Below are 21,209 nucleotides of genomic sequence, written 5' to 3'. Positions count from 1 at the left end.
TGGGTGTTGGGGTTGGGGTCTGTGTGCCGGTGGGTGTTGGGGTTACCATAGTGGTTGTGGTGATGGGGGTCGCGGTTGGGGTCTGTGTGCCGGTGGGTGTTGGGGTTAACGTAGTGGTGGTGGCGATGGGTGTCGGGGTTGGCGTCTGTGTGCCGGTGGGTGTTGGGGTTACCGTAGTGGTGGTGGCGATGGGGGTCGCGGTTGGGGTCTGTGTGCCGGTGGGTGTTGGGGTTACCGTAGTGGTGGTGGCGATGGGTGTCGTGGTTGGGGTCTGTGTGCCGGTGGGTGTTGGGGTTGGGGTCACCATAGTGGTGGTGGTGATGGGTGTCGGGGTTGGGGTCTGTGTGCCAGTGGGTGTTGGGGTTGCCGTAGTGGTGGTGGTGATGGGTGTCGGGGTTGTACTCTGTGTGCTGGTGGGTGTTGGGGTTGGGGTCACCATAGTGGTGGTGGTGATGGGTGTTGGGGTTGTACTCTGTGTGCCGGTGGGTGTTGCGGTTACCGTAGTGGTGGTGGTGATGGGGGTCGCGGTTGGGGTCTGTGTGCCGGTGGCTGTTGGGGTTACCGTAGTGGTGGTGGTGATGGGTGTTGGGGTTGTACTCTGTGTGCCGGTGGGTGTTGGGGTTACCGTAGTGGTGGTGGTGATGGGGGTCGCGGTTGGGGTCTGTGTGCCGGTGGGTGTTGGGGTTACCGTAGTGGTGGTGGCGATGGGTGTCGGGGTTGGGGTCTGTGTGCCAGTGGGTGTTGGGGTTGGGGTCACCGTAGTGGTGGTGGTGGGTGTCGTGGTTGGGGTTTGTGTGCCGGTGGGTGTTGGGATTACCGTAGTGGTGGTGGCGATGGGTGTCGGGGTTGGGGTCTGTGTGCCGGTGGGTGTTGGGATTACCGTAGTGGTGGTGGCGATGGGTGTCGGGGTTGGGGTCTGTGTGCCGGTGGGTGTTGGGGTTGGGGTCACCGTAGTGGTGGTGGTGATAGTTGTTGGGGTTGGGGTCTGTGTGCTGGTGGCTGTTGGGGTTTGGGTGACTGTAGTGATCGTGGTGGGTGTCCGGGTTTCAGTCTCTGTGGTAGTGGTGGTGGGTGTTGGTGTTGGGGTCACTGTAGTGGTGGTGGTCGACGTTGGAGTTGTGGTCTCTGTGCCGGTGGGTGTTGGGGTTGGGGTCACCGTAGTGGTGGTGGTGATGGGTGTCGGGGTTGTACTCTGTGTGCCGGTGGGTGTTGGGGTTACCGTAGTGGTGGTGGTGATGGGTGTTGGGGTTGTACTCTGTGTGCCGGTGGGTGTTGGGGTTACCGTAGTGGTGGTGGTGATGGGGGTCGCGGTTGGGGTCTGTGTGCCGGTGGGTGTTGGGGTTACCGTAGTGGTGGTGGCGATGGGTGTCGGGGTTGGGGTCTGTGTGCCGGTGGGTGTTGGGGTTACCGTAGTGGTGGTGGTGATGGGTGTCGGGGTTGGGGTCTGTGTGCCGGTGGGTGTTGGGGTTGGGGTCACCGTAGTGGTGGTGGTGGGTGTCGTGGTTGGGGTCTGTGTGCCGGTGGGTGTTGGGATTACCATAGTGGTGGTGGCGATGGGTGTCGGGGTTGGGGTCTGTGTGCTGGTGGGTATTGGGGTTACCGTAGTGGTGGTGGTGATGGGTGTCGGGGTTGGGGTCTGTGTGCCGGTGGCTGTTGGGGTTGGGGTCACCGCAGTGGTGGTGGTGATAGGTGTTGGGGTTGGGGTCTGTGTGCTGGTGGCTGTTAGGGTTTGGGTGACTGTAGTGATCGTGGTGGGTGTCCGGGTTTGAGTCTCTGTGGTAGTGGTGGTGCGTGTTGGGGTTGGGGTCACCGTAGTGGTGGTGGTGATGGGTGTCACGGTTGGGATCTGTGTGCTGGTGGGTGTTGCGGTCACCGTAGTGGTGGTGATGGGTGTCGTGGTTGGGGTCTGTGTGCTGGTCGGTGTTGCGGTCACCGTACTGGTGGTGATGGGTGTCGTGGTTGGGGTCTCTGTGGTGGTGGTTGTCATGGTGGTGGGTTGGGTGACACACTCACAGCACTGAACGTTGATCTCGTAGTTGAGGCAGAAGGGCATAGGGATGACCCCACCTGGCTTTTGGTCTTCATTTTTGCATATCAGCCCCACAGAGACGTCACACACCACTGTTTGTCCAAGCTGTCCAATGGGAACATCAGGATACATGGTGGCTCTGCAAGATATGTTAGCTGCCCAGCCTGGTCCACAGACATCTCCAATCAATTCCGTATCTCCACCTGGTTTGTTAAAATTGGGTTTTCCAGAATCCAGCCAGCCAGTCCAATTGCAGACAGGCACGCACGGGATAGTAGGGGTTGTCGTTGAGAATGGTGAAAATGTAGGAGGAGTTATTGATGGAGAGAGAGGAGTAGTTGTTAGAGGGCTGGGAGTGGTGGTTGGTGGAAGGGTGGGAGTGGTGGTTGGTGAAGGGGTGGTCGTGGTGGTTATTGGAGGGCTGGGAGTGGTGGTTGGTGAAGGGGTGGTTGTGGTGGTTATTGGAGGGCTGGGGGTGGTGGTTGGAGGGCTGGGAGTGGTGGTTGGTGAAGGGGTGGTTGTGGTGGTTATTGGAGGGCTGGGGGTGGTGGTTGGAGGGCTGGGAGTGGTGGTTGGTGAAGGGGTGGTTGTGGTGGTTATTGGAGGGCTGGGAGTGGTGGTTGGTGGAGGGGTGGTTGTGGTGGTTATTGGAGGGCTGGGGGTGGTGGTTGGTGGAGGGGTGGTTGTGTTGGTTATTGGAGGGCTGGGGGTGGTGGTTGGTGGAGGGTTGGTTATACAATTCACGGGCAGGCAACAATTGACACGTATCTTGTAGTCATAACACAGTCCAAATGGTCCATTTCCAAACTGGTCTTCATTCTTGCAAATGAACCCAACAGAGACGTCGCACTGCACCTTCTGGCCTAGCTCCTCCAAGCTGAGGTGGGGCTCCTTGACCGACCTGCACTCTATGTCCTCAGGGGCCCCGCAGACCCCATCAAATGTTTCTCGGTCGCCGCCGTCGCTGCCACTGCTGGGGTGATCCTCATTGATCCAGTCAGACCAGAGGCAGCACAGCTCTAGGGAAGCAAAACCAAGCTCTTGTCTCTCACACCTGGGGAGAGGCACCTCCAGGAGGCCACCAGGATTCAGAGGACCCAGGGACCTCCATGACCGTCCCCCAGCTGCAATCTCTCTTTTCCCTGTCATTGCCAAAAAACCAGAGTGCAGGGCCAGAGAGCTCAGGGCTGGACACCACTTCCATCCTCATTTTGCAACTGAAAACCTGAGCCCAAAGAGATGGGGCCACCCAGGGCCACACCTGGGTGTGATGGACCCTTTCCTCAGCTATTTTCAATACTTTTTTTTTCAAAGAATCAATAACAAGAGAGCTGCCCATTCCAGTAAGGAAGTGTGCCAGAAGGGGCTTTGTCTCCACTCTTAACCAACAATATTGTCACCAACAGCCAATCAGGTCTCACTTTAGCCCCTGGCCTCAGCAAATCATGAATGAAGTGGCCAAAATACACCCATCTTTGGTCCCTAAGCAGAGGAGTCCAGCCCCGCCAGCCTCACATCTGGGCCCTGAAGGAAGCATCCTGCAGGTGATTTTATAAGACTTAGCTCTTCCCACTCTGCTTGTCATCATGAATATCATCACCGTCACTTACTCGGAGTTGTTGATGAAACTGTAATAAAGCAGGAAGAAAAGAGGATATCATTATATAGTTCAAGATCTTTTAAAATCTTGTCTTTTTTTTTTTTAATTTCTTTTTTCTGTGGCTATCATACCCCTGGTGGCTTGTTCAGTGGTAGCTACGATTTCAACCAGAACAAACGCAGGGGAACATGAGAAAATTTCTCTAACCCTTGGGGATAGTTTCCTTCTGGTTTTCAGAAATCTCCCCAGGTGATCCTCCACTGTGGTCTGGGCTTGGGGATGTGGTCAGGATGCTACTATCTCAATGCACCAGGCCAGGGGAGCCAGGGCAGGCCCCCCTCACACCTCAGTGCAGAGGAATGTCACTGTCACCTCACTCTGCAGCTGGTGTGCAGAGGTCAGAGCCTGGCTGCACCGGGCCGGGGCCTGCCCCTGAAAGAGCCCTCTGTGCTGGATGCTGGATGCAGGGGAAGGTGAGAGCCCGAGGAAGCATGGAGGGAACCAGGGGGCCTTACCTGTGCTGGGGGTCGAGGTGGTGGTGGTGGTGGTGGTGGTGGTGAAGGTGGTGGGGGTGGTGGGGAGGGGGATGGTGGTGGAGGTGGTCTGGATGGATGGGCGTGGTGTAGTGAGACAGATGTTGAAGTGCTTCTCCACCGTCCCGTTGGGGCCACAGATCTCCCAGTAGCAGAAGGCGCCATCCTGGGTCTGGTTGATAATCTTTCCTGGGGGCGAGGGTGAGGCCAAGAATCACCTCATCAGGAGCAAGACGGGGGAAGGCCAGGTGTGCCCGAGCCCCCATAAGCAGCTAAGAAATGCTCCAGTGAAACTGCACCCGTCCCGGAGCCCCTCTCTTTGAATAAAGGGAATCTCATCAGAACGCAGAAGCTGGATGACGGGAGAGGGTGATGGAAATTCCCCACAGGACACCAGCACCCCAGAAGAAACAAAAGGGGTCATGGCAGCCCCCCAGGGCTGATACACGTCAGAGGTGGGTCTGAGCTTGGGGGGACCAAAGGGGCAGAGCCCAGGAGGAGACCAGCACCCCCTACCCATCCAAGGCCCCACAGGCTTCCCCAGGATGGGCCCGGCCACCGCAGGGCTGTCAGCAGAGGGCAGCTCACCTTCCTCCGGCCTGCAGACGACTTGGGAGGAGTTGGTGCACACGCTGCAAAGCAAGCACATGGCTACAAGTCCCACTCCACTGACACGCACCCACCCTGCTCAGACCCCCAGCTTCCCCATGTGGCTAGTTCCGAGCCCAAAGCCCCCGGGCACTGCCCCAAAGCCAGCTCCGGAAGAGCCCCCCATTGGGTTCTAACTGTGGGAACAGAGCAGGGGCGAGGAGAGGAAGGAAAAAGCCAGACCCAGAGGATGGGATGAGAACAGAAGACCCCCCACCCCAGTGAGGGACTGGTAGCTCTGTGGCCTGGCTCCTATGCGCATGAGTGACTGTGTGACTATGTGTGCCTGTGTGTCTGCATCCATGCATGTGTGCATGTGTGACTGTGTAACTGTGAGTGTGTGCCTGGGTGTCTGTGTCTATGCATGTGTCTATGCATGTGTGCATGTGTGCATGGTGTGCATGTGGTGCATTATATGACTGTGTGACCTTGTGTACCTGTGTGTCTGCATCCACGCATGTGTGACTGTGTGACTGTGTAACTGTGTGTGTCTGGGTATCTGTGTCTAGGCACGTGTACATGTGTGACTGTGTGTGCCTGTGTGCACGTGACTGTGTGTGCCTGCCTGTCTGTCCATGCATGTGTGCATGTGTGCATGTGTGACTTTGTGTCCACGCATGTGTGCATGTTTGACTATGTGTGTGTGCCTGCGTGTCTGTGTCTAGGCATGTGTACATGTGTGCAGTGTGTGCATGTGACTGTGTGACTGTGTGTCTGCATCCATGCATGTGTGCATGTGTGACTGTGTAACTGTGTGTGCCTGGGTGTCTGTGTCTATGCATGTGTGCATGTGTGACTGTGTGCCTATGTGTCAGTGTCCATGCATGTGAGCATGTGTTTATGTGTGACTGAGTGTGAGTGCATGTGTGCATGTGTGCACGTGACTGTGCCTGTGTCTGTCCACTTGTATGTATGTGTGCACATGTGACTCTGTGTCCATGCATGTGTGACTGTGTGTGCCTGGGTATCTGTGTCTAGGCCTGTGTACACGTGTGCACTGTGTGCATGTGTGACTGTATGTGCCCGCATGTCTGCATCCATGCATGTGTGCATATGTGACTGTGTAACTGTGAGTGTGTTCTTGGGTGTCTGTGTCTATGCATGTGTGCATGTGTGCACTGTGTGCATGCAGTGCATTGTATGACTGTGTGACCATGTGTGCATGTGTGACTCTGCGTCCATGCATGTGTGCATGTGTGACTCTGTGTCCACGCATGTGTGCATGTGTGACTGTGTGTGCCTAGGTATCTGTGTCTAGGCATGTGTACATGTGTGCACTGTGTGCATGTGTGTGTGCGCCTGCGTGTCTGTGTCCATGCATGTGTGACTATGTAACTGTGAGTGTGTGCTTGGGTGTCTGTGTCTATGCATGTGTGCATGTGTGCACTGTGTGCATGTGGTGTATGACTATATGACCGTGTGTGCCTGCGTGTCTGTATCCATGCATATGTGCATGTGTGACTGTGTAACCATAAGTGTATGCCTGGGTATCTGTGTCTAGGCATGTGTACATGTGTGCACTGTGTGCATGTGTGACTGTGTGTGCCTGCATGTTGGCATCCATTCATGTGTGCATGTGTGCATTGTGTGTGCATGTGATTGTGTGTGTCCCCGTAGTATGCTGTGTGCATTTGTGTGCATGTGCACCCATGTGGAATGGTTGTGTGTCTGTGTACTGTGTGCACTGTGTACTCACACGTGTGTGTGTACTCATGTGCCCATATGTGCAGCTCCCCCAGGCCCCCTGGCACGTGGGCTTAGGTACCAAGACTTGCAGATCTCCTCAGTGGGGACCGACGCTCCAGGCGGGTAGTGGGTGTCCTCGATGTAGCAGCCACACTTGTCTGCAGTGACACACTTCTTCAGGTCCTCGTCATAGATGGGCCTGTCCTTGGGGCACCGGGGGTAGCAGCCTGGTGGACACAGGGCATGGGGTTGGGACCACCGCAGTCCGCCACCCCCCACCCACCGTCCCTACCCTGGCAGGCCCTTCTCTGCAGGATGCCCCTCTGGGAAGGCCGGGAATTGGAAAAGCAGAGCATGGATCTCCCCACCCCACTGAGCCCTGAACGCTGCCTGCTGAGGAGCCCCGCCCAGTCTCATCGGGCCCCCTGAGCAGCCCTGAGTCCCAAGACCCACGTTTCTCTCCCATGGTGGGATACTCCCTCCCAAACTTCCCACCAGTCCCTCCTTCACGTCACTGGTTCTCAGCTCAGACACCAGCACCCGGCAGAGGCCTCCCCGACCTGTGCTTGAAATGCTCCCCAACCCGCCCTGCTCTGCACGAACCTCAGCACCTCCCACCCCTGCCACTCCCAGTTTCCACGCTAGCCTACTTCCGTCCTGACCCTGCAGCAAGGGGAGCCTGGCTCCCCTGGGCTGTGGGTGCCCTGAGGGTCAGGCCTCCCTCCGGGTGTCCCCATGGGTCTCCAGACAACATCAGCCTTCAGCCCCACACGGCCAGGCCCGTCGGCCGTGGCCTCCCCCGAGGGCCACCCAGCTCACCCTCCAGGCCAGTGGGCTGTTGCCTCTCCCAAGGGCTGCCCCACTCACCCTCCAGGCCCCTCGGCCGTCACCCCCGCTGAGGCCCGCCCCACCCTGCTCACCCTCCAGGTAGGACACGGAGATGTTGGAGTGGATGCCGTTGACGGTCCTGCAGGTCTCGAAGCTCCGGTTCCCACACGGCTCGTAGTGCCACTCACACTCACGCGGAGGGTTGTAGTAGTCGCAAAATATGGCTTGGGGGAGACGGGGCCAGGGTCAGACGCAGGAGGGCTCAGGCGTGGGCCAGGGTGAGGGTGAATCTGGGGTGGGGGGCTGGGGCGCAGACGCATCAAGCTTGCTCTGCCAACCTAGGTCCCATAGGGCCCCAAAGAAGGACACTGGAGAAGTCGGGAAAAGGGTGGGTGATGGACACCCATCACCTGGAAGGGCAAGGAGTGCCGCCCCGGCCCACAATACAGCAACTCCCAGCCCCCCTCCCAGCCCTGGGTGCAGTTCGGGCGGGCTCTTACGGCACAGGTCCGGCGTCCTCCAGAACACGCAGGCCCCCTCTTTGGTACACTCCTGGGCGTAGGAGGCCACGGCAGAGCAGAAGCACTCACAGTCCCCACCCGTGTCACAGGAGCACGAGTCGTGCACGCAGGCCTCGTAGAAGGGCTTGGGGTCCACCTGGGGAGAACACCCTGGTCTGTCCTGGGCCCATGCTGCCCTCATGGGGCCAGGACTTACCCAGTGCCCTGGAGCTCAGAACCCTGAGGCCGGCCCTGCTCCTGGGACAGGGCACGTTACCCAGCAGCAGCCAGTCAGGGCCCCAGCAGGGCCAACCTTGGGGAGAGGGTCCAGAGACGCCTGTCCCACCGTGGCTGTGCAGACCCATCACCCAGCCCCTCTGCATCCTCAGCCGTAACATGGCCATCCTAGAACCCATCCTCCCCAGCTGCCTGTAGCTGGGGATGTGTGGGCATGGGGGGCACATGTCCTTTCTCCCTCTGGGTGAATATCTGAGCCTGGGGAGGCAGAGCGAGGCCGGGGGTCCAGCCCAGGGTCTCAGAGAGGAGGCTGATTGTATGGTCATGTGACCAAAGGATGCAGTGGCCAGAGCCAAAGCTGGAGGACAAGTGCTGTGTGGTGGGTGACGCAGCAGGGCAACTCCTGAAGGTGTGGAGGAGCATGTGGAGAAGCCCCCCAGCCCCAGGAGCACCCAAGACCCTACCCTGCTATGACCACGCCCTGATCATTAGCATGCTCTAGGGCACCCTAACCACGTCCACCGTCAGCCCATAACCCCGCTGTGCCTAGTCGGCCCCGCCCATGGCCCCGCCCACAGCTATAGCCCCTACAGCCCTGCTCTTCCTACAGTCGGCCCCGCCCATGGCCCCGCCCACAGCTACAGCCCACCTACAGCCCTGCTCTGCCTAGTTAGCCCTGCCATGACCCAGCCTATAGCCACAGCCCACCGACAGCCCTGCTCTGCCTACAGATGGCCCCGCCCACAGTCACAGCCCACCTACAGCCCTGCTCTGCCTAGTTAGCCCTGCCATGACCCAGCCTATAGCCACAGCCCACCTACAGCCCTGCTCTGCCTGCAGTCGGCCCCGCCCATGGCCCCGCCCACAGTCACAGCCCACCTACAGCCCTGCTCTGCCTACTTGCCAGACCCTGGCCCGGCCAGCCCACCTTGCTGTGGCAGATGCCGAACACGCTGCTTTTGAGGATGCTGCACTGCTTCTCGGCCCAGGAGCGGCGGTGCGGGTTCAGGCTGCAGGGCTCGGGGTTGGTGCTCACATCCGGGCAGGTGGGGGCCTCCTTCCAGCTGTTCCCGAAGTCCAGCTCGCTGCTCACCACCATGTGGTCCCGCGTGGTGAAGTCATTGTTGGAGCGGTGGTCAAAGTTCCCACACAGGCCACACACGGTGCCCTGCAAGAGACAAGCACCCCAGGGGCTCCAAAAAGGGGCTGGAGGGAGGGCAGGGGCTTGTCCCGCAAACACCAGGGCAGGGGGTGGGGGGCTGGCCAGGAGAGGGCAGGGCAGGCAGGGAGGCAGCCCACCTTGTAGGAGGGAGCCAGCTTGATGAACACAGTGGTCCTCTTGTCCCAGATGACGACGATGCCCGTGCTGGACTCCACCACCAGGTACTGGCCCACCTCCCGCGTGGTGTAAGCCACGTGGTGACCCTCATCACGCTGGATCACCACACGGTGCTTGTCTTCCAACTTCAGCTCCGTCCTCTGCCCGGAGGAGAGGCCCAGTCACTGGCTGGCCTGAGGGTCCCGCAGGGCTCATGCGTCCCCAGGGCCAGCAGCACTCACCCCCATGAAGATCTTGATGGCCTTGGAGCAGGTGACGCCCGTGGTGCCACAGGGGACGTTCTCGGTGATGATGCTGAATGAGCCCAGTGAGGAGTTCTGGCCGCAGTAGTCCTGGGGGCCAGGAGGGCAAGGTCAGCCAGGACAGCTGGACCCCAGGTGTCCCGGGGCACACCCACCCCAGTTGGCAGGGCCACAGCCACTGAGCAGACAAACCATGCCCTGGCCCGGCCCATCCAAGGACCTGACCCTGCTGCAGGCCTGTCCCCTGTCCCTGGGGATCATGGTGCCTCAAAGGGCTGTGGGATTTGGATCTGGAGAGCCACGCGGGCAGCGGCCTAGCCCTGGCCCTTACTCAGCTCCCCATACGGGTGCCCTCAGTCCCCATGGCTGGTGCACCCACCCTGTGCACCCAGAGAAGGACCTGAAGGAGGACCCAGAGGAGGACCCAAATGAGGACCACAGAGGAGGACCCAGAGGAGGACCCGGAGGAGGACCCGGAGGAGGACCCAGAGGAGGACCCAGAGGAGGGAGGACCTGGAGGAGGACCCAGAGGAGGACCCAAATGAGGACCACAGAGGAGGACCCAGAGGAGGACCTGGAGGAGGACCACAGAGGAGGACCTGGAGGAGGACCACAGAGGAGGACCCAGAGGAGGACCCAGAGGAGGGAGGACCCAGAGGAGGACCCAGAGGAGGGAGGACCCAGAGGAGGACCCAGAGGAGGGAGGACCCAGAGGAGGACCCAGAGGAGGGAGGACCCAGAGGAGGACCCAGAGGAGAACCCAGAGGAGAACTCGGAGGAGGACCCAGAGGAGGACCACAGAGGAGAACCACAGAACTGGGCAGTGCAGAGGGGTTTTACCACCCCTACCCAGCCCTGGCTAGAAGAACGAATCCTCCTGCGGGTGTGGGTGCAGGTGTGGGTCTGGGGCTGAGGAAAGGCCGGCCTTCCCAAGTCTCAGGGTTTCTCGGGGAGCTAAGTGCTGCGCTTGGGGCAGGCAGAGGGTCCCTGACCATAAGCAGCCTGGCCAGGCAGTGCCCGTGACCACACCTGAACAGCCACGTAGGAGCAGTGTCCGTCAAAGTCGTAGTACTTCCCGTCAAAGGTGATGTAGTGGCCACTCCCGTAAATGGAGCAGGTGCCGTGGCACATAGCCTGGGTGCACACCCAGCGTCCTCTCTCGCAGGTGCTGAAGAGGACAGGAGAGGAGCCTGAAGGGACCCAGGACTCGCTCATGGGTGCCTGGAGGAGACCCTGGGCACCGTGCAGACAGCTCCCTGTGCCTCCCACACAGGACACCTGCAGGCCCCAAAAGTGGCTCCAAATGTCCCTTCCCCCATGGCTTCACGACCAGCGGCTGACATGAGAGACCACCCTGCCCGTGGGACAGGGGCTGTCACAGGATCTCGCAAGACCCAGGTGGACCCCCCAGGAGAGGCATCTGCCCCTTGGCCTGCTCTCCAGTGGCCACCCCTGCGGAGCACGTGGGGCCTGGGAGGCAGCCAGGACAGGCCGGGCCAGCTTACCAGGTATTGCAGTCCACCTTGATCTTGGCTCCGGAGGAATACAGGTCATTGTTATGGACGCAAGGGCATTCCTTCTCCACCACGCAGCCGCCCCGGCCATCATCCATCAGCCCATCGGGGCACACACAGCCACTGACACACTCTGTGTGGTACTGGAGACAGCCAGAGAGTGGGATTCAGGGGTGGACAGGTGAGGCTGCAGCCCTCCCTGGGGTCAGGATTGGATGTGCAGCCAGGAAAGGCCTGACCGTGCAGTCTCTGTCACGTCCCAGACCTCCCACCACTGCCCGGCCTGGACTCAGGCTTTCCTCCCCTCGGGCCCGCCACAGGGCAGGGAGACTGGTGAGGGCTCCCGGCCGAAGGCCCCACACTGGCCCCTGTGCCCCGGTGGCTCACAGGCTGCCACTTCCCTCCCAGGGCCAGGGACAGCATCAACAGGGCCTGCGTCCTCAGGACTTGGCACCCAAACCCTAGCGGGGGCACAGCACAGGAGCGGGGCTCAGCCAGCCAGGAATCCCTGCCCGCCCACAGCAGCGCCCCCAGCACGCACATAGCCGGCAGCCAGTGTCTGGCAGCTGAGGGCTCGGGGCTTTGAGGTGGCCAGTGCGGTCAGGTTGCTGCAGTCCATGTGGATCTTTGGGGCCGTGCAGCCTGTGGGACGGAGGGGCCACCTCAGCTCCAGCTGAAGCTGGGGGTCTCAGGCAGGCTGGGGAGGGGTGGCCGGGGAGGGTGGCCAGGGCAGGCAGGGAGGGGTGGCCGGGGCAGTCCCACTTACTCTGGCCGAGCAGCCGGATCTGCCTACAGTGCAGCCGCCCATCCCGGCACACACTGTGGAAAAGGCCAGGGATGAGTGGAGCCCATGCAGGACGGCCACAGAGAGCCTGCAGCTTCCCCCGGACAGATGTGAGCCTGATGCCTCTCAGCGCCCCCCACCCCAGGCACCCCTCAGCCTTGGGTGTCTCAGCTTCCCCAGGTAGAGCCTCCCAGGTCTCCGCTTGGGGCAGGTTCAGAAGGAGCTCCCCCGCCCCCACGCCACACCTGAGCCCCGAGCAGGTACCCACCATCGTTCTTCCTGCCTGACGACCACGTCCCCCGCCTCCAGGTAGAGACCTCGGTGGTAGCAGGAGCACTTGGCCAGGGGCACGCAGCGGCCCTTCTCGTCCAGGAAGGTGTGGTCAGGGCAACCGCAGCCGTCCACAGGCGCAAAGCCCTCGAGACAGTGGCTGTCGGCCTCGGAGAGGGAGCGGCAGGTCTGCTGGCAGGTGGTCAGGTTATACAGGAAGACCTGCGAGTTGGGGCAGGAGCCCACATCCTTGTCTGCAGGGGACCACGGGGTGGTGTGAGGGACGGGAGGAGCCAGACACCCAGCTCCCATCCCCAGGGTGGCCAGGGGGCCAGAGAGTGCACACTCTGGGACCCACTCCCTCACTCGGCCGCCACAGCTCCAGGCCCACCCCAGGTTCTGCCCCTGCTATGTGGCCGCCCCTTGCTGTAGAAGGAGCTGGTTTCCCGCTACCGCCGGCTGACGAAGCTGGAGCCTGGTCCGTGGCTTCAGGGGGCCGACCCCTCTCCCTGGACCACCTGTGCTCAGGAGCTCCATCCCAGGAGCTCAAAGCCTGGACCCCATCCCCAGGATGCAGCCCACAGGGACGGTACTCACTGCAGACAAGCTCCCGCCAGCCCCACAGCATGACGCCCTTGGCAGTGCAGGCGCGCGCATAGGAGGACAGGGCGGCGCACAGGCAGTCCTCGTTGTTCTGACAGTTACATGTGTCATATTTGCACCTCTGGGTGACAGAGCAAGGTGGGCGGGCAGTGAGGCAGGCAGGTAGAGTGTGGCCCGGTGCTCACAGACGCAAGCTCACACACACACACAGCAACCAGTGGGCCTTACCGGGTGCCCTGAGTCCACCTCACGGGTGGCATGGGGGTGCTGGGGGTGCCCTGAGTCCACCTCAATGGCATGGGGGCCTGGGGGTGTGGGTCCCACCCACCTTGTAATACTCAGCAGGGTCCACGGCCGAGTGGCACTTGCCAAAGGGGGTCTCTGTCTTCTTCAGGAGGGAGCACCAGTGCTCGGCGTAGTTGGCTGGGGAGTGGGGGATCAGAACTTCAGCGGGGCCCGGGACCCCCATGAGATCCCCTGGGCCCTGCTGCCCGGCTGCCTAGGCCCCGGATATGGTTCCCTCTGTGCACCGATGCCCAGGCCCCTTCCTCCCTGTGAGTCAAATTTCCAGGCAGCTCCAGGCTGGATAGAAACACCTGCAGGGCACCCACCACCTCCCATCTCTCACCCCCAAGGGCCCAGCATCCCGGACGTGACGGGGCAGGTAGGGACCAGCCCAGGCCCTCTTCCGGGTCACCTGGCGGGCTGCCACCATGGCCGCCATAAACTAGCCACGGCAGGAAGCAGCAGGTGCCGGGCTGCCCCTGGAGGAGAGCCACCTAACTTCTGCCCTTCACCACCCATGCATCCTGCTGGGAGCCCCATCTGCCCTTCCAGGCCACGGGCCAGGTACCCCAGGCGGGCTGGGTGGGGGTGCCCGTGTTGCCGAGCCTCACCGCTCTCGATGTTCAGGGAGCAGGGATCGTCCAACCAGTCCAGCTTGTCATGGCAGCTTGACTGTGCCTTCCAGGTGTTGGCAAAGCCAGCCCCCGTGGCCTCCACCAGCCCGCTGGCCGTCTTGAAGTCGTCACCTTCCAGGCCGTTGAAGTTCCCACAGAGGCCTGAGGGGCCAGGACAGGGTTGGGAAGAGTCTGGGGCTAGCAGGACCCCCTGTGGGCCTTTGTTGGGGCAATCCCGGTGGGGCCACTTACCCTGCACCTGCCCCTGAGAGGCCTGGTCCAGCGTCACGAAGAGTTGCATGACTGGGGCCAGCTGCACCTGCAGCCGGACGCCGATGGCCATGCTCACGACGATGTGGTAGGAAGACGGGCGGAAGACAGAGAAGCTCGCTGCGGGCAGGGGTACGATGAGGGACACGGTAAGGGGCACGGTGAGGGGCGGGGCTCCCGGGACCTGCCCGGCCCAGGTGAGCAGCAGAAGGGTGTCACCCTCCCACCGCCCCCTCCAGCAGAGGACCCAGGACGGAGCCTGCCAGGTGCCGCAGGGACCCTCCCCCCGTGGAACCTTCCCACCCGGCCTCCTGGGTCCGAGGCGGCTGGACTGTCCGAATCACTGCAGGCCCAGCAGAGCTCGAAGGGCCCGGGCCCCTCCCTGGGGCACAACTCACCGGTCACGTGGGGCAGGTTCACCTGAAGCTCGTTGAGCAGCACACTGCCATCGGACTTGAAGACCACCACCTGCAGGAAAGGCCGAGGTTGCTCAGGGCTGAGAAGGGCCCCCCTTGAGGGACCTGGGGCTCCAGAAGGAGGGGGGCAGGACCACTCACATTCTTCTTCTTGTCGGCCAGCAGCACCACCGTCTTCAGGCAGGTCTGCTTGTCCGTGGAGCCGCAGGGGGCCAGCTCGCCCAGGAGAGCGTAGGAATCGTGGTCACCCTGTGATGGGGCAACAGGCAGTGCAGCCGCTGAGGGCTGGGATGGGCAGCGCCCTGTACCCTAGGACCCGGCAGTGGCTTAGAAAGAAAGGCCTGCTTCTTATTCTCCAGCCAGAGAGCAGAAGCACGGTCACCTGCCCCAGGACAGCCCACAGGCACCCTCTGCTTCAGGGACAGCCAGCCCACCCACCCCCAGATGGCCAAGGGCCTGGATGCCAGCCCCAGCTCTGCCCCATGTCCCAGACCCTGGGCAGCCTACCTTGGCCAGGACATAGTAGCAGTCCCCGTGGAAGGTGTACGTCTTCCCATCGAAGGTGGTGATGTGGGAGCCGCCTTCCAGGGCGCAGGTGCCAGGGCAGGGCAGGTCTTTGCACACCCAGCGGCCAGCGTTACAGACACTGTTGGGCAGCGGGGCACAGGGTCAGGGCTCAGCCACCCCAGCCTCTGCCGTGCCCAGCCCTGGCCCCGGGACTCACCACTGCTCGCAGTCATTGGTGATCTCTTGGCCTGGTGTGTACAGGTGTCCGTGCAGCCTGCAGTGGCACTGGCTCACGGGAACGCAGCCACTGTCCCCGATGTCATCATACACGGTGCCTGGGACAGCCATGGAGGCGACGTCACCCCAGCTGGCTCAGAAAGAGCCAGAATCCGCACCGAGGGGCTGCCAGTCAGGCCTCCCACCCGCAGGCACCACTGGTCCCCTGCGTTGACGCCTGCGGTCCCCACCTGGTCCCTGGGTTGGGGTCTGGCCATGGGGGTCCAGCCTCCAGGCCACCTTCCTGCCCCGGACAATTGAGCTCCTCCCGAAGGCCTCAGGCTCCAGGCCAGGGGCCGGGCAGGAGGAGGTCTGTCCCCAGGGTGATGACTAGGAAGGCAGCCCCCTTCTCGGCCTCCCTGAAGCCACCCTTTTGGAACGGCCTCACACCGAGGCCCCTTCTCCCCCGGTATCGGGTGGAGGGAGAGGCACTTCTGTGCCGCCGCTGCCCCCACCATCCAGCGGAGCCGTCCCCTCAGCGCAGGCGAGAACCCCAGGCCAGGGCTGCCTCTCGTCTGGCGGGCAGTGCCAGGGCGGGGCCATCCTCCACACGCACCTTCCGGGCAGAAACAGCCGTCCATGCGGTGCTCCTCGCACAGGCTGCTCACCTCCAGATGTGAGCAGGTGTCCATGCAGGGCGAGCCACTCTCCAGGTACACCAGGTTCCCGGGGCAGGTCTTGGCTGGAACCGCAAAGGCCACACAGTGAGGGTGAGGCTGGGGCACAGCAGCCACTCCACCCCGAAGTGCACCGAGAAGGGCTCTCAGCCCGCGGTGAGTGTCCCCCCAGCTCCCGGTGCCCGGCACGGTGAGTGTCCCCCAGCTCCCGGTGCCCGGCACGATGAGTGTCCCCCCAGCTCCCGGTGCCCGGCACGGTGAGTGTCCCCCCAGCTCCCGGTGCCCGGCACGGTGAGTGTCCCCCAGCTCAAGGTGCCCAGCGCGGTGAGTGGTCCCCCTGGCTCCCAGTGCCTGGCACAGACACAGCTCCCACCTGGGCTTGGGGAAAGCACCAGTGCGGGGTCCCCCCAGGGTCCCCTGCCCGCAGGGCGCCGGGGCTTACGGCAGAGCATGGCAGTCCTCCAGTTCCCGGGCCGGCCGCCGGCGTGGGAGCACTGGCGGGAGAACTCAGCCACGGTGCTGCAGATGCAGGTGTCACCACCCGGGCACCGGCAGCGGTCTTGCTGGCAGGCGCGCAGATACGGCTCCAGCGGCACCAGGTCCTGGCAGTCCTCGAAGGCCTCGGCGGTCAGCAGCCTCTCACACTCGGCGCGCTGGGGACAGACGCAGGGTGAGCATGCTGCTCAGAGGCCAGCTCCGCCAGGACCCCCACCCCGGACCGAGGGGACTCACGTGCTCAGAGCAGGACGCGGGGACCGCCTCCTCCTCGGGATCCTCGCACACCACATCCGGCTGGTTGATCTTCTGCATGTTCCCAAACTCCAGGGGACTGAAGAGCACGCCTGGGGATGCACGGCCCTTCAGCTGGGGCTCCTGGGGGCCCGTAGCCCACCCTGCCCTCGCCAAGCCCTCCGGGCCTCACCGTCAGAGAGGAATTCTGAATAGCTCTGCAGGCCGTTGTAGTCCCCGCAGAGGCCACAGGTGTGGTTCCGGAACTTACTGTCCAGCTCCAGCTGTTGCAGGAGGGAGCAGGTGAGCTGGCCGCCCGCCCAGCCCACAGCCGCCAGGAACCCCCAAGACTCGCAGCTTGTTTGAGCCAGAGGAAGGTGGGGCAAGAAGGCTGGGGTCAGCAGCCAGGGAGCGGCCTGGCAGGGCAGGTCCCTGAGAAGCCGAGTGAGTTTCAGGGAAGGGTGAGGCCTGGGGGGGTCAGGGCCAGGCCGGCTTCTTCTGCTGCCCCCCAAGTCCAGTACCGACGCCCCACGCTGCCGAGGCCCTGCCCCACCCATGCCCTCTCGACGAGGGGTCAGAGCACTGCCCTCCCTGCCCTCCCTTGGGGTCTGCCCAGAGGCCTGACGGAGCCCCCACCAGCCCAACGAGCCCGGGGACCCCTGAGCACCATGAGTGCATCCTCCCGGTTCCACATGAGGGTGAGGCCGGCACGGGAGTAGACTTTGGTGTAGGCGTCGCTCTTCTCAATGAGCAGCCCGGGGCTGTAGTGCGGGGTGCTGACCCTGGCGGGGGCACATCGGAGTCACTCTTGGGTCCACCACCCAGGCCCCCCCACCCCAGCTTGTCCTCCCGGGACCCCGCCGCCCAGAGGGGACTGAAGCTGGACGCCTGGGGTGGTGGAGATGGCTCTGCCAGGCCCAGCTCCTGCCCTGGGGCCACCAACTTGGCCAGCCTCTGGGGTAGAGGGACATAGGCAGTGGCCAAAGAGCACCTGTCCATTTCCACTGGCCAGGCTTCCCCGGCAGAGCCACCTCCTGCCTGCACGCCCCTCCTCTCCACTCCCTCCTCGGGGCACGGTCCTGGGCAGGGTCCCCTCTCAGAGGCCCTGAGGGCACCAGGTTGGGAGAGGAGGGAGGGCCAGGCTGACAAGCCCCCTTTCAGGCCCCCTGCTTGGTGAAACATCCCCCCATGGGGTCCCAAATCCCCTCAGAGTCCCCCAGGCTGCCCTTGAGACTGTCAGGGGCCCTACCCCACCTCCTGCCAGTGCCCCTTGCCTGTCCAGGTAGAGGCACTCACCCCAGCCTCTGTGCCTCGGTCCTCAAGGGCATCTACCTGCCTGCCCATGCCTGAAGGCCTCTACCCACCCACCTGCCCACACCCATGCCTGAGGGCCTCTACCCACCCACCTGTGCCCACGCCTGACGGCCTCTACCCACCCACCCACGCACGCCCACGCCTGAGGGCCTCTACACACCCGCCCGCACCCACACCTGAGGGCCTCTACCCACCAGCCCATGCCCACGCCTGACGGCCTCTACCCACCAGCCTGCCCACGCCCATGCCTGAGGGCATCTACCCACCGGCCTGCCCACGCCCATGCCTGAGGGCCTCCACCCACCCACCCACGCATGCCCACGCCTGAGGGCCTCTACCTACCCACCCACACCCACACCTGAGGGCCTCTACCCACCAACCCACGCCCACGCCTGAGGGCATCTACCCACCAGCCCATGCCCACGCCTGAAGGCCTCTACCCACCCACCAACCCACGCCCACGCCTGAGGGCCTCTACCTACCCACCCACGCCCATGCCTGAGGGCCTCTACACACCCGCCCGCACCCACACCTGAGGGCCTCTACCCACCAGCCCATGCCCACGCCTGACGGCCTCTACCCACCAGCCTGCCCACGCCCATGCCTGAGGGCATCTACCCACCGGCCTGCCCACGCCCATGCCTGAGGGCCTCCACCCGCCCGCCCACCCACGCACGCCCACGCCTGACGGCCTCTACCCACCCACCCACGCACGCCCACGCCTGACGGCCTCTACCCACCCACCAACCCACGCCCACGCCTGAGGGCCTCTACCTACCCACCCACGCCCATGCCTGAGGACCTCTACACACCCGCCCGCGCCCACACCTGAGGGCCTCCACCCACCTGCCCATGCCCATGCTGGAGCCCCTTGCAGGAAACTAAATCCCCAGGCAGAAGAGGGGCAAGTCCTGCAGGTGGGGAACCCGCTGGACAGGAATGCACTTACAGGGCCTCATTGTTCTGGAGACAATAGGGGAGCAATAGCTGGGGGTGGGGAAGGGGCTCCCACAGCCCCCTGCACCGGCTTCTGTAACTCTAGCCTGGGGAGAGCCCACACGGCCACTCCATGCACAGGACCAGAGACAGGCAGCCTCCAGGGGTGCCAAGGCTGTCCCGAGCCTGGTGGGCTTCGAGGGGAGGGGCTGTCAGGGACACACAGGCAAAGGGATAAGTGAAACCTGTTGCCTATGGGGGGAATGGTGGGGGCTCATCAGTGTTTGTTGAATCAATTAGTGACCTGAACCCAAACCTCAAGGCTGTTCTCCTGAGCTGTGTGCCGGGGCAGAAGGGGTCTTCTAGGGCTACAAGGAATATCCCTTCGGGAACCATCAGCCCCCGTTGCTAGGATGTGGGAGGGGGTGCCACCGACCACACTCACATGGCCCCGTTCAGCACAGCCAGGTGGCGGGTGAGGTAGATGGTGTCATCCTTGATGGTCAGTAGGATGGACTCCACCCCGGCGGGGGCCTCAGCCCGGCCCGGGCCCCGCTTCAGGTGCACAGCAAATTCCTTGTAGGAGCCTCGGCAGTCGGAGGCGAAGTTGTAGTCACAGAGGCCAGGGAAGCGGAAGACGTCCCCGTCGAAGGTCTTGTAGTGGAAGTCGCCCCAGGTGCTGCAGACGTTGTGGCCGTGGTTTCGGGTTCTGCCCTCTGAGGGAGCAGCGAGGAATGAGGGGTGAGTGGCCCTGAAGGGGGAAGGCTGCCCAAGCTACCTTCGAGAGGAGGCCCCTGCAGAAGCACCTGGAGGCAGCTTCGAGCCCAGCACAGGGCCCCTGGCCGGGAAAGGTTCCTTCCTTCCTATCCGCGGGCCCTCTGCTGGGCTTTGGTCACCCCACCACAGGGGTCTCAGGGCTTCTACCCCCGGCCTGGTGAGGAGCGCGGCCGGGTGCCAAGCGGGATGTAGGAGAGGGGGTTCTGGGCACCCCGCTCCCCAGCAAGGGCTGTGCTGCCCCAACTCTTCAAGGGTCTCAGCCATCTGAGAATGGGGCCTTCTGGTGGGGTCCTGGCCACCTCTTCCTCCCCTATGGACAGTGACCCAGTTCACTGGGGCCTGGCCTGCTGTTTCCACCTGGTGCTGGCCCCAAGACCCACACTGTCATCGGGCAGTCAACCCCAAAGGAATAGCAGGGGAACCCCGTCCTTCCAGCCCCTTGAAAGTCAGCAGGGCCGGGGCTGCCGGGGACCAACCCGGGCCAGGAAGCCTCAGCGGAGCCGCCCAGGCTGCACTCTGGGACCACCTCCTCCTCCCAGATGCGACTTGCCCGCCCGCCAAACCCTGCCCCCAGGACACTCTGCCAGGCCCCAGACCCCTGTGTCTGCTCTCTCACCTGTCTGGAGCTCCGAGCCCCCTGCCAAAGACAGGGCCAGGCACACGGCCGCCAGGCGGGCTAGTGGCAGCCCCATGGTGGCTGGCAGGGGCAGTGTGGGTTGCGCCCGGGGGCAGGGGTCTGGTCCTTATATGTCCTGGCAGGACAGTAGGAGGGCAGGAAGGCAGGGGAGGGCCAAGGGTAGGTGTGGCATTTGCCAGATGATCAAGAAGACAGCTGCGGGGGCCCGAGCCCCAGTGGGGAAATATTGATTCAGGTTATCAGAGGTCATCTCTTTATGGCTCCCTGGGTAAACGCAGCCTTCTTCAGGATGAGGCAGCCCTGTAGCCTGAATGCCAACACACACCCGGGGAACATGTTCAGCTACTAGAGGGGCGAGCCCAGGGTGGCCGGGGGAGGGGCGTCCTGCCAAACGCAAGTCCGGTCAGGCTCTTTAGCCCCCCGCGGGCCCCCAGACACCCGCTGAGCAGGTCCCCAGGCCTGATCAGGCTCACGTTACCCTGGGAGGACCAACCCATTCCCGGGGCCCAAGCTCTGGGGTAGCTTCCAGGCCTGACCCCAGAAAGGGGCCTCCCTGAGGGCAGGGAGGATGTGGGATCCTTCGGTGTCCAGGGAGGCCACTGACTTGCGTGGGACTCTTGGCAGGGCTCATGGAGCTGTGTCAGAGGCCCCAGCCCCCAACCACCCTCTATGCCCATCGTTTTCCCAGGCTGAGCCCTTCTCTGCAATTACATGTAATTAGAACTTGGGGAGTATATGCCCGCCAGGGGACGTGTTACGGAATCAGGCACACGGGGAGCTGGCTGGTGGCCAGAAGTGGCCGTCTGCCCCTTCTCCTGGGGACCACATGAGGACCTCGGGCCTGAGAGCTGAGGAGGTGACAGCCTTCCCAGGCTCCCCAGAAGCACCTCTCACTCAGGGTGGGGATCCTGCCCCCAAGGCTGTGCCTCTGATGAGCCTCGGTCTCTCCCACCAATCCCAGCAGTTGTCTGGAAAAGCCTGGAGAACCGGAACTCACACTGACCCCAGACTCCGAGAC

At 62.9% G+C, this 21,209-nt stretch overlaps 1 protein-coding gene across 1 annotated transcript in view; it reads right to left on the bottom strand.

The window, feature by feature from the left end:
• The window catches only part of MUC2 (mucin 2, oligomeric mucus/gel-forming), a 37,974-nt gene extending 17,728 nt beyond the window's left edge, over positions 1-20,246 (bottom strand). The window contains exons 1-32 of the mRNA XM_063672213.1: positions 20,171-20,246; positions 19,223-19,493; positions 17,195-17,309; positions 16,721-16,811; positions 16,531-16,640; positions 16,241-16,451; positions 15,738-15,863; positions 15,123-15,240; positions 14,906-15,044; positions 14,540-14,647; positions 14,381-14,450; positions 13,965-14,102; positions 13,710-13,874; positions 13,142-13,236; positions 12,808-12,934; positions 12,209-12,464; positions 11,923-11,975; positions 11,698-11,798; positions 11,148-11,299; positions 10,672-10,810; positions 9,622-9,732; positions 9,361-9,540; positions 8,990-9,229; positions 7,825-7,981; positions 7,417-7,548; positions 6,576-6,723; positions 4,751-4,794; positions 4,145-4,351; positions 3,640-3,657; positions 1,934-3,048; positions 607-1,255; positions 154-549 (exon numbers count right to left, since the gene is read on the bottom strand). Coding sequence (XP_063528283.1) covers positions 154-549; positions 607-1,255; positions 1,934-3,048; positions 3,640-3,657; positions 4,145-4,351; positions 4,751-4,794; positions 6,576-6,723; positions 7,417-7,548; positions 7,825-7,981; positions 8,990-9,229; positions 9,361-9,540; positions 9,622-9,732; positions 10,672-10,810; positions 11,148-11,299; positions 11,698-11,798; positions 11,923-11,975; positions 12,209-12,464; positions 12,808-12,934; positions 13,142-13,236; positions 13,710-13,874; positions 13,965-14,102; positions 14,381-14,450; positions 14,540-14,647; positions 14,906-15,044; positions 15,123-15,240; positions 15,738-15,863; positions 16,241-16,451; positions 16,531-16,640; positions 16,721-16,811; positions 17,195-17,309; positions 19,223-19,493; positions 20,171-20,246 — 6,058 coding nt within the window. The remainder of the gene's footprint in view (positions 1-153; positions 550-606; positions 1,256-1,933; positions 3,049-3,639; positions 3,658-4,144; positions 4,352-4,750; positions 4,795-6,575; positions 6,724-7,416; positions 7,549-7,824; positions 7,982-8,989; positions 9,230-9,360; positions 9,541-9,621; positions 9,733-10,671; positions 10,811-11,147; positions 11,300-11,697; positions 11,799-11,922; positions 11,976-12,208; positions 12,465-12,807; positions 12,935-13,141; positions 13,237-13,709; positions 13,875-13,964; positions 14,103-14,380; positions 14,451-14,539; positions 14,648-14,905; positions 15,045-15,122; positions 15,241-15,737; positions 15,864-16,240; positions 16,452-16,530; positions 16,641-16,720; positions 16,812-17,194; positions 17,310-19,222; positions 19,494-20,170) is intronic.
• Positions 20,247-21,209: the final 963 nt, after the last annotated feature.

Source organism: Pongo pygmaeus, chromosome 9, assembly GCF_028885625.2.
Source record: "Pongo pygmaeus isolate AG05252 chromosome 9, NHGRI_mPonPyg2-v2.0_pri, whole genome shotgun sequence".
Classification (NCBI taxonomy): Eukaryota; Metazoa; Chordata; class Mammalia; order Primates; family Hominidae; genus Pongo; species Pongo pygmaeus.
The sequence above is the reverse complement of the archived record's forward strand: the minus strand, read 5'-3'. Positions and strand labels throughout refer to the sequence as shown.